General features: G+C 39.9%; 2 protein-coding genes across 2 annotated transcripts in view; one reads left to right on the top strand and one right to left on the bottom strand.

Annotated features, from left to right (window-relative positions):
• Positions 1–6,822, top strand: part of LOC131677127 (protein Skeletor, isoforms B/C) — a 38,364-nt gene extending 31,542 nt beyond the window's left edge. The window contains exons 5-8 of the mRNA XM_058956748.1: positions 2,524–2,623; positions 3,537–4,205; positions 4,297–4,490; positions 4,550–6,822. Of these exons, the coding sequence (XP_058812731.1) occupies positions 2,524–2,623; positions 3,537–4,205; positions 4,297–4,490; positions 4,550–6,688 (3,102 nt within the window). The 3' untranslated portion in view covers positions 6,689–6,822. The remainder of the gene's footprint in view (positions 1–2,523; positions 2,624–3,536; positions 4,206–4,296; positions 4,491–4,549) is intronic.
• LOC131677130 (putative ankyrin repeat protein RF_0381) lies at positions 6,748–7,842 on the bottom strand. Its single transcript, XM_058956754.1, has 2 exons — positions 7,244–7,842; positions 6,748–7,187 (listed from the first exon to the last, which is right to left on the bottom strand). Exons 1-2 carry the CDS (start codon positions 7,808–7,810, stop codon positions 6,825–6,827), a joined length of 930 nt encoding a protein of 309 aa, XP_058812737.1. The 5' UTR covers positions 7,811–7,842; the 3' UTR covers positions 6,748–6,824.
• Positions 7,843–12,437: the final 4,595 nt, after the last annotated feature.

Raw genomic sequence — 12,437 nt, forward strand, 5'->3', positions numbered from 1 at the left:
ACAGCAGATCCTTGCATGTCAAACTCTCATCGTTGACAACACCTTCAATTTCTACCCTTGCAGCTGGAATATATACATTACAATCTCGCGTAAAGTTCTCACAACAAGCAATATTATTCGCCTGCCTTGAGTTTACTCAAAATCCCTTAGTGGATCCTTAAAATTTTGGTCACATCCGAGAACCGTTCATTCAAATCTTTGAAAAGTTACTCTAATATTTGTATCTTAAACCTGATTATTTTCATTAGAACAACTATTCAAATCTTATAACTTTTTAGCAACACTGTTTCGAAGCCAGCAAATTTACTCTTCGAGCGTAATATCCGGTGTCAATATTAAGTGTTTTTCTTATAAGCATTAAACAGTAGGAATTGATAATGTCGATGTTACAGTTTCTCATGTCCCCAACAAGGGCGCCAAACCTGAGGGGGCACTAAAATCTTAATATACTTTATAAAATAAGTGAGGTTAAGTCATAAAATAAGTCAGGAGTAACATTCCCAGGTACACACAAAATTACTGTCTGAAAGTCGTGCTGAAAAAGAAAGCCAAAGCAGACAGCAAAAAGGCGCATAACTGAGACTCTACCAAAGGCTCCAGAAGACTACATTACGGTTCCGTTAGTCCGGAATAAACAACGAACAAGACAGACTTAAAATTTCAACAAAAGTAGCAAAAATTATTGCAAACGTTTTCCGCTCGTTTTCGCAGTTTCATAGGCAGAGATGCCAGATTTGCAGACATGTCTGCAAATTCACAGACTTTTAATTTTAGCTGCAGATTTTTCGATGACGCAGATATTTGCAGATTTTTTAATTTGATTGCAGATATTTACAGTTTTTTTTAGTTTGGTTGCATATATTCAGATTTTTGAAAATAGAGGCCTTTGGTTACACTAGTTTCAAATTACAGCTTTATTTACTTTAGGCATTTTTGGTACTTCACAGACTTTTAAAATTAATGTTGCAGACATTTGGAAAAAGTATCTGGCATCTCTGTTCATAGGCACAAACAGAAACGGAAATGTGTTTATGGGCAGTAAAGCAGGCCACCTTTTTAAAGCTGTAGCAAAAATCGTAGAGTAAGCTAGATCAATTATCAGCGAGAAGATAACCCTATACCGTAGCATGAAAATTGAAGTCTCCTCGATGCCGGGAGGAGTTTCGTAATATCACAAAATTGCTGATTCCCAGCTTAGGTCCAACCAATCCTACACTAAGTTAAATACCTCTAATCTCTGGTTGACATGTCACATAAGATTTCTGGTGTTCCTGGAAGCGTTGTTGTTTCTTCTCAATTGTCTAAAACCAGGCGCTGTTTGCTTCGGATTTGTGGCAGAGCTTTCTATTGTTAGTATATATGGCGGCTTTTCGAGAGAGAGAGAGAGAGAGAGAGAGAAAAAAAAATATTGTTACAAAGACCCATTTGCTTGTAAAACAACCGATCATGCAGACGATTTTGATCGAAGAATACGCAAAGCACTCTCGCTCGATGTGATTGTCACTGAAAAGCTTCGCTCACAGGAGCAAACAGCGATGCCACATGTTTTTTTTTTGAAATGTCTGTAGAAGAATAACTAAAATGTCTGTAAAAATCTGTAGATGGTTGTGTAAATCCTAGTTTCATTAAAATTTTACTTTAAAAATAGATTGAAAGTAGAATTCTATTGTGAAGGAATCACTCGTATTCGAAAACAGTTATTCTAGCGCAATTTTAATAAACACTATTACCTTTTTAAAAGTCTGTAGATCTCTGGCTACGTCTGTAGGAGACATCAAAAGTCTGTAAAATACAGATATGTCTGTAAATCTGGCATCGCTGGAAGCAAGAGGAAAACAGCAAATCCAGTCCCTCAGTAGATCCACGTATGTCAAGTTCAAATCAATAACTACACCATTGATCTCAACTTTGTATGCGGGCATGTAGAGGCGTTAGTTGTTCATAAAAATGACGTCATTTGTTTGCTCTAGAAAAAATATCACAATTCTGAGCTTACAGGAGTTTTTTAAATACATGTTTAAAATCGTCGAAAATTGGGCGATTACATATCTTTTCTATATGAAAAGAGCCAAAAGTACGCCAAATTTAAGTCGACAAATTATTTATCGCTTCACCCTTCAACTCTTGGATTGTTTCATTGCAACAATCCGTTCTCGGATTCAGCTCAAACATAGCTGATTAAAGGTTTAAAGGATCAGCTGTTGCAACTACATGACGTCAATTTATCACATTATTCTCCCGCACTAATTACACTAGACATGCCATTGTAAATTTCACCTGTAGCAGACTAACAGCACCCATTCATACTAACCGTTTAACCACTAACCCGATTTGAGTTCAAATGTTCCTGTTCCATATACATTCTCTTGGCCCCCTTCTAAACATTATCAATCTTTTTGTGTCCCATATCACGAGGGTCTAAAACATTTCCTCGTTTTTCTTCTTCTCCCTCTCTCCTCCATCTTCTTCCCAAATGTTGTTGTTGGATGTCTGCTCGCAAAAACCAACAACCCCCACGAACAGTCCAAACTGAACTGCGAAGTACTCCTGGATGACCTGGCGTTCGAGGTACGGTGGGCCGTCGCCGGCGAGAGCATCGTCATCCAGCTGGTGGCCAAATTAGGTGAGTAGATTTAGATCGACGACAAAAAAAAACATATCTTACGCAACGGGTCTTTGATTGACGGGCTGGTGCTTGAGTGAAATGACCGACTCTGGCCTTGGCCGTGGATTTCAATAGGTAATTGGGGTGACTTTGCACAAAATTGACCCCGAGTTTGGCCGGGTCCAAGGCTCTCGGCTACTCAACGGTTTCAGTTACGGTTGTTTTCCGAAGTAATCCGGTCATTGCAGCTCAATCCGTGATGGTTTTACTTGATCGGATCGAGTCATCACGTAACTTGATTATTCAATGCAGTTTTTTCCTTCCGTACGCGCGTCGTCTGCAATGAGAGGATAATTTATGTCTTCGATGCAGGAAATCCAAACCGATGCGGATAATGAGTATGGACACGGACGCCAACATGATGTGATTTTCGTTTCACTGCTTGGGGAGTTTCGAAACATTCGTCTCTTAACCTTAATGACACCACACGACACGACGTTCGGTTTGCAAAGGTCATTGGGAAATTTGCTGGCAGCGTCTAGCATCATAAGAAAGTGGTACTGTCACGTAATCAAGATCGCTTGTCGGGTACCGATAAATGTTCCAATCTACTCACATAATAAACAAGTCAACAACGTCGCGAGGTGACGGTTTATTACACTCGCAAACCGCACACCATTCCAGTCAGCAACGCCGGCGGCTGAATAGTTTAACACTTTATGCCCACTCGCGCAATCTGATCCCGGGAATACATGTCGGAGGGGTATGTTTAACGACATTGTAATTAAAGTGCGTTGACACCGTAGCGATTATCTAATTATTACTCAACCGCCAGATGATGCTGCATTACGAGCACCGCTCACTTACAAAACGAATTACTGTTTCCTTTTTTGTATCTACCTGGGGTCTGATCGTCTTTTCTATTTCGCAGAGGATGGCGAGTACATGGCCTTTGGTATCTCGCCGGATAGCGCAAAAAGTGTGATGGTTGGAGCCGATGCAGCTGTGGTCTGGGTTGACAAAGCTACCGGTAAAGGGTACGCTCAGGACTACTATCTAGATGCCAAGTCCCAGTGCTCCGGTTCTCGTGGAAGTTGTCCAGATACTCGAATCAGCGAAAACAGCAACTCAATTCGCCTGCTGAATGCTGCCATGGTTAATGGCTATTCCATCGTCACCTATCAACGTCCACTACGAGCAACAGATCACCTCGATCTACCAATATTTACCAACATATCTCAGGCTATCGTTTGGGCTATCGGACCACTGAATCAACGATACGAGGTATCCTATCATTCTCAGTTCCTCAAAAACAACAAGTTGGTCGACTTTGGACGACAGCCCTACTGGAACTGTCCAACGCCTGAATCCGACCAGCAGAAAGCGGCGCAAGAAAGTCCCCAGCAACGACCCGGAACTTCGGAACCCAACCGGCGGGCTGATGCGATGCAGCGACCCAGGGCACCCGCGACAGCACGGCCCGCAGCAAAACCGGGCGCCTGGGAAATCCCACCGATTCAATGCGACGAACCGGATGATGGTGTCTTCTACGCTCAGATGGGACCGACCGGTGGCAAGCAGGGGTATCCTTCGATTACCGGTGAGTGAGATTTAATGTGGTTGCTTTGTACCCTCGTAGGATCGAAGTCTTCTTTTGAATATTGAACTAACCGTGATCGTATACTCAACAGGTCACGTTGGTTGGGGTGTTTCCTGGTACATCAATGGGTTGCTGATTCCGGAGATCAACGTAGTACGCGGAAGAACCTATACATTTGTTACCGAAGGTGGACATGATTCGGAGGTGCCAGCCAAGTACCATCCGTTCTATATTACCGATGATCCTGTCGGTGGATATCATCACCAAGAAGAGGACGTCAGAAAGGTTAACCTTTATCTCGGATATATAGTAAAAATGTTCTAAACTTTCCCCTCTCATTTTAGAACATCACTATCTTTGCCGGAGTCCAACAGGATCGCAACGGGAACCTTATTCCAACCGGTGTTGGCCGTCTATGCAACTGGGTTCCGAATCCGGATGGACCACCAGCCGACTCGTATCCCTCATTTGGAGCATACCAGCGTTCTCTGACGTTGAAGTGTGATAATGGAGAGCCAGGGTTCATCAGCTGGACGCCAGATGCAAACACCCCGGATACGGTGTACTATCAATGTTTTACTCATCGTTATCTTGGGTGGCGTATCAATGTGCATGATTCTTGCGATATTGCAGCTGCCAGTGAAATCGACGAAGTGTACGCAGAACCTGACGATGACAGAATCAACGCGGAACCTTCGATTCGGCACGAATCGAAGTTGCTCCCATCGGATACCTTCCTACAACAGCACGAAAACTTTATTCAGCAATCAAGTGAGAAAGATGTGATCAAAAATCACAAAATGAACGAAGAGCAAGCGAAAGACGATCCCAAACTAGACCTGGAAAACGATCCGGAAATGACAAAAATCATCGAAGAAGGCATCCGAGCAGCGGAAGATTTGGAGGAAAAGCTGAAAAGCAACCAAACCTACGGTAACTACAGCGTACACGAGCAAGGTCCATCTCAAACCGAGGTTGTTCATTCCGCCAAACCGGTGCTGTCCTCTTCCGGACTACCGGTATATTTACGACCTCCCAACAGTGGTCCAATATTCCGCCCGGTAAAGTTACCAATGCGTCGACCAATCGCCGTCGAAAGACGGCCCATCAACGGACGCCCGAATCGCCCTTTCAACATCCCACAACCCTCCATGATCATCAACCATTACCAGAAACCGATGAGCCCACTGATGCGACCATTTATGCAGAAAAACAAACTCCCATTGAAAGCCATCGCCCCCATCCTGCTGTTAGGGGAACCGACGGAGATCAAACCATTCCGTAAAGTGCCACCACCTCAATCGATGGAAATGGTAGTCATTAAACCTACCAAAACAGCCCAGTACATGATCCCGGAAATGTCACCCCATCTCAGCATGGGGATGAAAATGGTGGAACAAAATCCCATTAGCCTCCCGATCCGGTACAACAGGCGACCGATCATGAAGGAACCCCTGAACATTAAACCGATCTTTAAGATGCCTTACGATATCCACGAGAACAAAACACCGGTGGACCAACCGCCGAATGCAGGATTCGAACCAAGTTCGGTTGTGGTGGAGAGTGGTTTCAAACCAATTTATCGTCGGAAAGGCGAAACAAACGCCGAGTTCGATGACCAGATGCGACATCATGGGAATTTGATTCAACGTCGGCAGGACTACGATATCGATGAAGCCATCGAAAGTGATGCACTGATGATCGGAAGTGGAGAGCCTCAGCGGCAGGCTTTTGAGCCGATGTTTATCCCTTCGCCCCTGGACAGTATGGCAATGGCGCAAAAGTCGGCTGAAGTTGACGGGAAAAAGGATGTGGTGGGCAGCAGATTAGAGCATTTGAGTGGCGATTTGAAACAAATGAACGTGGAGGTGGGCGAAGACAAAATGGCGATGGCCGACGATCGAGTCGATTCGTTTTATCTACCACCGGTGACACAAAACGTGATCAAGGTTTATCCCGAAGGTTCCGCAGTGTCCTACGATGGTAAGGCAGTGCTTGATGTTTCGCTGTTGAAGTCATCCAGCAACGTCCGACAGGAGTCGATTAAAGCAGTTTCGAAGACGGAACAGTTCGTGCGAGATAATCCTCAATTCGGACCATTCCGCGGGGACATCCCTCCCATCTCCGATTACGTGGCGCCTGATGTGCATCCGATCTACGGAGTGCGAGGAGCAAATCCGGTTCAACCACCAGTTTCCGAATATGCGAACCCGCTGGTCCCCGGTGGAATCAATTCACAGGACGGCAGCAAAGATCTAAGCGTGAAACCGATCTCCACGAAGCTGTCCATTATTAAACCTGTCGAAGAGCAGCCCGAACAAACTCGGAAGAAACGCGATGCTCATCACCACCCGGATCACGATGGGGACAAACTGGATGAAGGCTGGGAAGAGCAGCAGAAAACGAACGGTGCTACGAAAGAAACTGTTGCAACTCTTCTCTTTGCCGTCACTTCTCTGATACTCCTCCGAAGATCGCTTTGAAGCTCATCGTAGGCGTGTCTTTATTATCATTGTTTTGGTTTAAGTATTACTAGGTAAGTTTTATTTAATGCAAAAAAGCGACCGTTTCAAAATTGTGCGCAAAATTACACTGTAAATAATCGAACAAGCCTCCCCCTTAGATCTTAAGTCTGCGTTTAATCATTCTGATGACCTCCTCCTGACCCATCAACCGTGCGTAATCCAGTGGCATCAGTCTGTTGCGGTCACGGACCTTCAACGGGCACTTTTTCTCTATCAAATGCTTGATAATCTCAGCATCGACACGCATGAAAATCGCCCGGAAAATTAATGTCCAACTACATCGATCGCGTGCCTCCGAGCTACAGCCGTGAGACAGTACGAACTTGAGCGTGTGAAGATCATTGGCATCCACTGCGTAGTGCCCAGCCGTCATGCCAATGCAGTTAGCTGAGGTCAAATCAGCCCCGTGTTCGATCAGGTGCCGAGCGATCTTAACATTTTTGTTGTAAATTGCTAGCTGAAAGTAAGAACAAACGTTAAACCAAATATCAAATCGGTTGTTGGACGTCTTACGTGAAGGGGAGTCTCTCCGTTAATCGGCAATCCAAGGTGAACATTGGCTCCGAACTCCAGCAGAAGATCTACGATTTCCAGATTGTTGTTCCTTACTGCCTGATACAGTAGTGTCTCACCGTTGACCGGCACATTAACTAGATCCGGTTTGACACTGAGAAACTTGCGAACAAGAGCCGATTGACTTTTCTTTACTGCTCTGAACAGTGCCACCGCTGACGGAACATCCGGTAGAGTGAATGATTTAAATATTCTCGACCGACACAGGTAAGTGAAACTACCGTCCTCCTCATTCTGTCTGAGCACGTTGATACGGAACGAATAGCACAGATTTTGTTCGAGATTTCGAACCACAACCGACCATCCTTTGCCCCAGTGAACCACGTCCCAGCGGTTACGCCTGCAGCTGTAGCACTTTTCCACCTTGAACAAGTCGAACGGTTCGCACAGCTGTAATGGCTCGGGAAAGTCCCAACGCAAACCGATGGCCGACGTGGTCTGTTTCGTGAGATACACGTCCAGGCAGTCATCGGAATGGATGAGTTTTTCCTCCGGTGGATTGGCCATTGATGGGAGGTCGAGTTAAAGGAATATAGAAAAATGTGATTCTAAGAGTGGCGGGAACTTGTTGGATCGATAGGTGAGCAAAAAGCATGCGTGGAAAAGGTTCGAAGCGAAAATGAAGCTTTCTGAATTCGAAATATTAACACTGGTGGCGCATTCTAGTGGGGAAAAAACGAATAATCAACACGATGTACGGCTTTGTCTGTCTGTGGTGAGTGGTGAATTGTAATAAAGCTTGCAGAAACTGGTTTCATTCATTCTTTTGGATTTAGTCATTTTTTTTTTAGTTTTTTCGGAAATCGATCCTGACCATTAATTGCCTATTTTGCTGAAATTTTAACACTTGGTACTTTTTTAATAATTTAATAATTTAATTTAATTTTTAATTCATTTCCTTACGAATGATTTAATTTTTACATTTGAAAACAGGTTTTAACACTCGGAATACCAAGGGGGTAAAAAGTTACGCGGACTACCAAGGGGGTCTAAAAAAATGGGAACGCTTACTTTAACCGCTCATATCTCAGCCGTTACATAGTCGATTTCAAATCTGTCTTCACCAATAGAAAGATATGTCTTTTGTGAATACGTCAAATAAAAAAAATAGAAGAATAGAGTTGTCTACCGTAAGTTACAGTAAAAAGAGTATAACAAAGTCAGTGAGAAAAAAAATGGGAACGCTTCTTTGACTTGCCATATCTTAGCTGTTTGTTCACAAATTTTAAATCTTTCTTCACCATTGGATAGGTAAATCTTTTATAAAAACAGTGAACAAAGAATGATGGAAAGCAAATTTGTATATCTGAAGTAATTGTAAAAAAAGTAATTGAGAGTCAGTGCAGACGAAATGAGTTTTTCTGTTCAAACAATCGTATCACGACCATTTGTCAGCCAATTTCAATTTTCCTTACACCAATGCAATCCTTAGAGCTTCTAGACTTGTAATATATGCAATAAATAGTAGATTTTCAAAAATTACTGTACTTTTTCGAGTTTTTAGGAGTAAAGATCTTTACAATGTACGTGGCATACGGTTGATTGAAATTCTTTGCGACTTGTTAGTTTTACGGTTTGAAAATTACCTATTTACTCAATAGTTCTACATATTATACATGGATATTATTATATCAAAATGTTTGCACAAACGTGGAGAAACACAATATTGTATGTAAGTTACTTAATAATAGAGTGTGTTAGGACGATTCAGTAAATACGAAGAAGTTCAGAATTTAAAATATTCGTCATATAACTTCAAATTTGAAGCGATGGCCTATACATTTTAATACACCAATCGATTGTAATTGATGGCGGCTACAATTTCTGAAAAAAGACATTTTTATATTTTTCTCAAAAAATAGCCAAAAGTACGTAGAAGTACAAAAATTTCATTCAGTTCGCAAATAACGTCGAATTCAAAGCGATGGCCTATACCTTTTTATATACCAATCGATTATAATTGATTTTGGTTACAATTTCTGGAAGAACAATTTTTATATTTTCTCAAAAATAGACAAAAGTACGTAGAACTACAGTAATTTCATTTAGTTGACAAATAACTTCAAGTATTCAAATCTATCACCTATGCAATTTATACACCAATCGTTTGTAATTGATTTTGGCTACAATTTCTGAAAGAACAAATTTTTATATTTTCTCAAAAAAATAGCCAAAAATACGTACAAGTACAGAAATTTCATTTAGTGGGTAAATAACATCGAATTCTAAGGGATGATTTATACTTTTTTATACACCAATCGATTGTAATTGATTTCGGCTACAATTGTTGCAAGATAAACTTTTTATATTTTCTTTTAAAAAACGACAAAAATACGTAGAAGTACAGAAATTTCGTTTGATTGGCAAATAACTGCAAATTAAAAGGGATGACCTACACTATTTATACACCAATCTATTGTAATTGATGGCGGCTACAATTTCTGAAAGAACAATTGTTTATATTTTCTCAAAAATTAGCCAAAAATACGTAGAAGTACAGAAATTCGCAGTGCCAATCAGACGAAATTTCTGTACTTCTACGTATTTTTGTCGTTTTTTGGGAAAATATGAAAAGTTTATCTTGCAACAATTGTAGCTGAAATCAATTACAATCGATTGGTATATATAAAAGTGTAGGCCATCATTTTGAATTTTGCCTTATTTGCCAACTACATCAAATTTCCGTACTTCTACGTATTTTGTCTATTTTTTGAGAAAATATAAAAATGTGTTCTTTCAAAAATTGTAGCCGCCATCAATTACAATCGATTGGTGTATAAAAAAGTATAAATCATCCCTTAGAATTCGACGTTATTTACCCACTAAATGATATTTCTGTACTTGTACGTATTTTTGGCTATTTTTTTGAGAAAATATAAAAATTTGTTCTTTCAGAAATTGTAGCCAAAATCAATTACAAACGATTGGTGTATAAATTGCATAGGTGATAGATTTGAATACTTGAAGTTATTTGTCAACTAAATGAAATTACTGTAGTTCTACGTACTTTTGTCTATTTTTGAGAAAATATAAAAATTGTTCTTCCAGAAATTGTAACCAAAATCAATTATAATCGATTGGTATATAAAAAGGTATAGGCCATCGCTTTGAATTCGACGTTATTTGCTAACTAAATGAAATTTCTGTACTTCTACGTACTTTTGGCTATTTTTTGAGAAAATATAAAAATGTCTTTTTTCAGAAATTGTAGCCGCCATCAATTACAATCGATTGGTGTATTAAAATGTATGGGTCATCGTTTCAAATTTGAAGTTATATGACGAATATTTTAAAATTCTGAACTTCTTCGTATTTACTGAATCGTCCTAACACACTCTATTATTAAGTAACTTACATACAATATTGTGTTTCTCCACGTTTGTGCAAACATTTTGATATAATAATATCCATGTATAATATGTAGAACTATTGAGTAAACAGGTAATTTTCAAACCGTAAAACTAACAAGTCGCAAAGAATTTCAAAGCCGTATGCCACGTACATTGTAAAAATCTTATCTCCTAAAAACTCGAAAAAGTATAGTAATTTTTGAAAATCTACTATTTATTGCATATATTACAAGTCTAGTAGCTCTAAGGATTGCATTGGTGTAAGGAAAATTGAAATTGGCTGACAAATGGTCGTGATACGATTGTTTGAACAGAAAAACTCATTTCGTCTGCACTGACTCTCAATTACTTTTTTTACAATTACTTCAGATATACAAATTTGCTTTCCATCATTCTTTGTTCACTGTTTTTATAAAAGATTTACCTATCCAATGGTGAAGAAAGAATTAAAATTGGTGAACAAACAGCTAAGATATGGCAAGTCAAAGAAGCGTTCCCATTTTTTTCTCACTGACTTTGTTATTCTCTTTTTACTTTAACTTACGGTAGACAACTCTATTCTTCTATTTTTTTAATTCGACGTGTTCACAAAAGATATATCTTTCTATTGGTGAAGACAGTTTTAAAATCGATTATGTAACGGCTGAGATATGACCGGTCAAAGTAAGCGTTCCCATTTTTTTTACCCCCTTGGTATTCCGAGTGTTAATATGTACATTAAAGGGACTAATTGCGACCTTTACAAACAATTCATTAGACTAACAGCATTTTAAAATTAAATTTTATTTTTATGCAGCTATATCGTCATTCTGGATTTTTATTCAATATGTTTGAATGTTGATGTTTATGAAAAATAGTCAGAATAAATTCAGCTGCACTGTTTTTTATCCCGTTTGTAAATATTATGAACGCTATTGACTGGCTGAACGACCAATCAGAAGCTTGTTCTACATTGAGGTTAGGCCTGGATCAAATTAGCTACGCGATTGTCTTCTCTTCTCTTATGGCGATTTCGATTGAACCTGAAACTGAGTCAGGTTCTAACCCCAACCGCTGTCAGTTCATATATTTTGACAGCAGTTGGGGTTAGGAACTGACTTAGTTTCGCTTCAAACAAAAACCACATTAGGGAGAAACAGACTCAACAAATTTTAATGTCATAGCGAGCTAGAACGAAACTGTCATTCCGAGCCAAGAAAAGGTAAACTTAGAGGAAATAAAAGTATTGATATCGTATTCTTGCTTGAAATTGTTTCCGAACAATAAGTTTCCTTGATTTTTTGTCTAGATTGTGCATAATTCTAAGCATTGTTAAAGTTTTTTTTGTGGTTTTAGTGTCGGTTTTAGAGTAGCCAGATGAATTTTTGGGTAATCCGCACTGAAGAATCCTTTCAAGACATATGTTATTGCGATCTTACTATAAGGTAAAACGCCAATGAAGACTTCAAACAATCTATACATTTCAATGCAAAAATCAAACTACCTACCAGACGACTGTTTTTGACTGTAAAGAGGGAATGGTCTCTATGAAAACGACTACTGGGATGATACGACAAGGACGTCTTTTCCACCTGGATTTTTATAAATCTTTATGGTGTTTGAATGATGTAATTGGTCTATATTGTTATTAGATCTGTATTGTCGCTTGAAAATGGTCGCCTTAAATGTATTAAACGAACTACGAATAGGATAGATTTAATCGTCGTTATGGAACCAGTTATAGGAAGGGGACGACCTTGTAAATGTTCAGTACTCCAATAATTGGCTGCGAAATGGAACGGAAT

The sequence above is a fragment of the Topomyia yanbarensis genome, chromosome 1, assembly GCF_030247195.1.
Source record: "Topomyia yanbarensis strain Yona2022 chromosome 1, ASM3024719v1, whole genome shotgun sequence".
In the NCBI taxonomy this organism is placed as follows: domain Eukaryota; kingdom Metazoa; phylum Arthropoda; class Insecta; order Diptera; family Culicidae; genus Topomyia; species Topomyia yanbarensis.